Source organism: Magallana gigas, chromosome 8 (genome assembly GCF_963853765.1).
Source record: "Magallana gigas chromosome 8, xbMagGiga1.1, whole genome shotgun sequence".
NCBI classification, from domain to species: domain Eukaryota; kingdom Metazoa; phylum Mollusca; class Bivalvia; order Ostreida; family Ostreidae; genus Magallana; species Magallana gigas.
Window position 1 is genome coordinate 39765837 of NC_088860.1, and position 6066 is coordinate 39771902.

The window sequence follows — 6066 nt, forward strand, 5'->3', positions numbered from 1 at the left end:
GCTCAATGTATTGTTGTTAGGTGTACTCTGGTGTACAGAGAAAAGCGTCAATTTGTCAATGTAAGACATCGATATTGTAGTAAGAAAAGACCTTAAATATTTGTTTCATATTGAATTCAGAAAAAGTTACCTTCCTTTCTTTTTGCCTGCTTCTTTGATATTTATCTTTGTAGATATTTTATACATATATTTATGATTTCATCAAAACAGTATTATACTCTAAATTATAATTTATTCTATAAATCTTAAACAAATCGTTTGATATTACATATAGAAATGTTCTTGTCTGTTATGAAATTAAAGATGATTTATTACGGTATTTTTCTGACGTACACATCATTTCCTCTGATTGTTACTTCAGCTGTAAATTTTATGTACTCGTTTAATCTTTCAGTATCGTGAGGAGCGTTTCAGACAAACATCAGAGAGCACCAACCAGCGAGTGCTATGGTGGTCTATAGCGCAAACCGTCATACTTCTCATCACAGGATTCTGGCAGATGAGGCATCTCAAGAGCTTCTTCGAGGCCAAGAAACTTGTATAGTGTTTAGGGTTCTAATATGTATAGGATTTATCAATTATTTTTCAAAGATTTCCCCTCTAAAATCCTTAAAAAACACGTATTTATAAAATATGAGTTTGGGAAACAGTTTTTGAACTTAATAAGGAACAAGTGGAAACTACACAGATGAAAATATTGTACAAAAACATGTCATAAAATTGGTATATTGATATTCTCAAATGCCTATAGAATGAAAAATTAAGAAGCAATCAGGAGAATATAAGCAGCTATATTTTAATGCACTGTCAGAAAGTGGCATGTTTTACCCAATTCCTTTATATTTTTCTCTCTGAGGTGAAAGTTTTTTTTTCATGGTTATGAAATAACTTGTCATATTTATTACATGTATATGTATAATAGAGACTTTTGGGTAAAACTGCAAAATCATGAAAGTGCAGGTTTAGTGTGGTGTGTTTGTGTGTTATGAATGAATGGGAGAGAGATTTCGTGAAAATGATTGCATTTGTTTCATATTAGATATAATATAGACATAAGCACACCTATTTTGTAATTTTCTTGTTGTAACCTTTTGGGGAATAGTGGTTATTTTTAAGCTCAAGTTCTTAAATGCATTGCATCAGATGCATGATTTTTAAATTACATGTAGTTATTTTTTTAAAGAGATTTACTAATGGAATACTTTTTCTTGGGTTAGAAATTTCTTTGAGGAAAAATGAAACAGAGTCTTGTTGTCAAAGCATTTTAAATATGCATTGTATATCATTTGAAAATCGCATGAGAAGTTATTTAACATTTCATCATCATTCCCTTGTCACTGATGATTATAACGTGAGCAGATGTCTTGGTTACTGAAATAACTTTGAGAACACATGCTTTATATTCATAAACTGTTCAATTTATTCTTTTATTTGCGGTGTGAATGTTCCGACTTGTAATAAATTTCTTTAAGGAGACATCTTTTTCACTTATTTTTCTTTTAATTTGATTGTTAACTGAAATTTTACTCTAATAAGTGTAGTTGTGGTTCTGCATGCGAATTGTTGTTGCATTTTGCGACCTCTGTATGCAATTTAATTTTTGAATTGGTGTGTTACAACACACTTTGAAAAATTACACCTTTTGAAAAAATTGCCAAAAGGGCAATGAATTTGGGTGAATTTAAGGTTCCTCCACACACCTGGGAAAAAGTTCTGCGTATATGCCCATTCTTCTAAATTACTTATAAATATGGATTTCTAGCATTTGTTCCACTTGGAAATGACCAAAAAAAAAAATCAAATTTGAAGGGTGTGGGGGGGGGGGGAATCACAAATTTAATTTTTTTTTTACCATATTCGGGAAAATAAGTCCCTGCATTAGTCGAACTCGGGACCTGCGGGTCGGTAGATCGAGGATACGCCCATTGCGCCACAGAGATAGGCACCAAGCTGTTGCTATATAAACTGTTTCACGTTAAAATCGCCATGTTGTGGCGTATTATCATCAAAAAGTAGAAGTCATGGGGTGTAAAGGATCCTTAACGCACTTTGAAAGAAAAATGAATTTTTTTAAAGTGTGTTGATATGATCAATATTCACGCACTTTGAAAATAAAATTATTCAGGGTTCAGTCCAAGTTGTTAAGACCCTAAAATATGATGGATAATTTTTTTGACCTAGTTTAGCTCATGGGACATTGAAAACGGAACCCATAAGATTTTAAGCTATACTGGATAGCAAATTTGCAATGAAAAGGCTTGTCAGTAAGATCATTTAGTTTAATGAGTTTATCGAGATTTGTAAATGAAAACATCACGTAAACTGTCATATAGACTGCACTACCGGTAATTGGCCGTTCGCCGTCCTTCCAATTAAAAAAGATTTTTTTTCTTTGTGAATATTTACTCTTTAAATAAGGGGGTAACATGATAAATTTTATGGAAAACAATAGCTAACCTATACGTGACGTTTATGAACAAACAAGATGACAAAGTATATTAAATTCAATATTAGGTTGACATTTCTTGGAAATTATTGCAAAAAAAGTGCACACTCAAATGCCTATTTATGAGTCGATATTGTTTTAACGGCTGAATCTAAACTATCTTATCAAATATCGAACTTATTTATTTGGCTTGAATTTGAAAAGTTAATTTACGCTTAGACACCTGCAGATATATAAGTTTATGGAATAGATATTATGTTTTGGGAGGAGGAAAGATGCGGGTACATTCTTTTCAATATGAAAAATTAATTGGAAATTGTACTGGAACTTTGTTTGTTCCCTTCCCGTTCCCAGTAATGATATACATGTACCACATCAAACAGGGTTTATAAAGACATAAAAACACTTACACTGCCGAAAACAAAATCTGTTAAGAACGAAGACCATATCGGGATTTATATAATATTTTTTTCAAAGTGCGATACATGTAAGTAGCTTGATCAATAAAAATGCCGATGGATACTTATAACACCCAAAATCTTTGATTGTTTTTTTAAAGTCCATTGACTTGAACCCAAATTTAACGCATTTTGAACATTTTTTCCCTTCAAAATGTGTTATTTTTTTCAAAGTGCGTTGCCACATTGGTGGGCTTGTTGTCGCTATATCTTTTATGTCTCTAAATAGAGTTACATAGTGAACATACATGCACGTTTAATAATATATGGACTTAGTATTGCGTCGTTTCAGTATTCAACCACTTCGAATCTGGACGCTATTAATTTGAGCCATCTAAGGAGAGAATTTTCAAGTTTGGTTAGAAATGAACACATTTTTCTTTTTTCATAAGTTATATCAAATTAAGAAATATAAACGAGAAAAAAGGATTTGCAACAAGTACTGTTATGTCTCAAGCTGCAACTTTTGGTCGAAAAAAGTTTGAGTCGTATTCCTTACATGTACGTTGTCTTAGATTTTGTGCCTTTTTTGTCGGTTTATGTGGATTTTCTGGTTGTAAATAATTAATGCATTGAACCCTATATTTTGTGTTACTTTCTTTCTGGTTCGGAAAAAGTGCGTAAAATATAATAATTGCGACCAAGTAATAACGCGATGCAAGTTGTACGTCATTCTACAGCAAAATACTTTTTAACTGTTTATAGGTTATAGGCTTATATAAGGGCTGTAGGGAAAGCGGCGATGAAAATAATATGGCGGATCAATGCCTTTATGTGTCGTGTTTAGCTTTAATCGTTAATGCTGTCTTAATTAAAAATTTGTTGTGAGATTTGTATCTCACTTAAAAAATTGATAAATAGTATTCAAAACTTGGCTTATTGTAGTTATGTCGATGCATAATAGTGTGGAAAAACAATTCAAAAAAAAATTACCGTAAACTTTAAGAGTTCCAAGATGGAACAACTGGTATCCACAGATGTTAATTACACATCTTTTAACAAACTTTTGTCAATCAAAAATGTGGATACAACATATGAGAAATCAATATTAAATCAAGCTTTTCCACGTTGCTAACAAGAAACAGGGACACACAAGTGGTTACAAGTTTGCCGTAAAAATTGCAACAAGAGGCCCATGGGCCACATTGCTCACCTGAGCAACAAATAGACATTATAAAATCAGCTTTACGGAGTAATATACCAAAAAAAATATGGACAATGTAGTCTAACAGATCCTGTATATAGAAAAAAATCAAATTTTCCCTGAATATTTTGTTTATCATTGATCCCTTTTTGTCACAGTATACTTAGTCATTTCACATATTTAGCATTACGGTTCTCAAGAAGATCAAATTGGATATAAACCTACATCAAACTTGTGAAGCCCAAGAATTGTCCAAAGGCCAAAGTGTAAACAATTTTGAAGAGTCAAAAATATGTCAAAATACTTGCATATAAGTTAAACCATATATAATAACATTTGAATTTTGGTGCATTTAAACCCCATGTGGCTCCATCCTATTCCTGAAAAAAAAAATGGTTTTGACAAATTTGAATCTACACTATCCAAGGCTACTTTCACTAATGTTGCACCTTTGCGAAGAATTTTATTTTTAATAGAAAAAGATTTTTCTCAATATATTCCTTTGTAAAGATTTAACCGGTCCGCATTGTGCCCCTACCCTACCCCCGGGGATCATAATTTGAACAAACTTGAATCTTCCCTACCTGATGATACTTCACACAAGTTACAGCTTTTCTGGCCAGTCTTGTTCTGGGTAGAAGATTTAAAATAAAAATTCTCTTTATATTACTATGTAAAATTTTGACCCCCACCCCATTGTGGACCCACCTTACCCCAAGGGACCATGATTTGAGCAAACTTGAATCTACACTATCTGAGGATGCTTCCACACAAGTTTCAGCTTTTCTGGCCAAATGGTTTTTGAGAAGAAGATGTTTGATAAATATCACCAAATTTTCAATAAATTCTAATTATTTCCCCTTAAATTATTATAATTTATAAATTTTTATAAATATATATATATATATATTTATATTTATAAATTTATTATAACAAACTTGAATCCCCTTTACCCAATGATGCTTTGTGCCAAGTTTGGTTGAATTGGCCGAGTGGTTCAGGAAAAGAAGTCGAAAATGTAAAAAGTTTACAGACAGACAGACAGACAGACGGACGGACGGACGGACAGACGGACGCCGGAAAAAAAGTGATCAGAAAAGCTCACTTGAGCTTTCAGCTCAGGTGAACTAAAAAGAGGACCAATTAGAGTAAATCAGAATGATTTATTTAATTTCTTTCTTCAAACACGATGTGTATAATTAAAAATATGAAACCGAGTTTAACAATAAATGGGCATCTAATTACAAGTTTTACAATTTAAATAATCAAACTTTGTTTTTACCTTAATGGTTTGATTTTTACTTAAAGCAATATGAGCTGTAATTTTGCTGGAAAAAAACCCTGCTAGTAAGATAAGTCTGCATGTAAATTAAACTCTTATGATAATAAAGGTTTGAAAGAATCATTAATTTTCGTCAGAAGAAAAATTTCTCTTCTAAGGAATATATAGCAGATCAAGTTTTGTACAGGACGACAATAATACAATTTTGTTTCAATTAAGGCTTCTTAACGGCTTTTCCAATAAGAATATGACTATCAGAACTTTAAACACCATGATACATGTATTTTTGTTATTTTAGTAGAAAATAACATTTTTCGTAAAAACAATTTCAGCATGAAAATTGCAGGTCTTATTGCTTTAAAATAAAACATTATTAATTGATGTAACACGTTTAATTCTTTCTCTTTGTTATCTAAATATCTATATAATCAGTTCAAACAGACAAAATACATTGATATGTTTTTCAGCTAGAAATATTAAAGCATGATATGCTAGTTCGCATGAATACAATGTAAATTTTAAAATGTTTCTTTATTACTTTAATGTTTCTGGTACATACACAATGTTAACTACTCAAATTTAATACAATACAATTACAAACATAAGGCTATAAATTTAAAGTATCAATCATTGAATGATTTTTTAAAAACATGATAAAGACAATTAGATAAAAAGTACAAAATCCAATTAAAAAAATCAATCATACGAATAACAATTAGTATTTAATACTATGTCT

General features: G+C 31.2%; 1 protein-coding gene across 1 annotated transcript in view; it reads left to right on the plus strand.

The window, feature by feature from the left end:
- LOC109618973 (transmembrane emp24 domain-containing protein eca-like) overlaps positions 1–1476 on the plus strand; it is a 1950-nt gene extending 474 nt beyond the window's left edge. Inside the window, 2 exon segments of the mRNA XM_066070054.1 lie at positions 1–7; positions 395–1476. The exon segment at positions 1–7 is cut by the window's left edge and continues 140 nt beyond it. Coding sequence (XP_065926126.1) covers positions 1–7; positions 395–544 — 157 coding nt within the window. The 3' untranslated portion in view covers positions 545–1476.
- The last annotated feature ends 4590 nt before the right edge of the window (positions 1477–6066 follow it).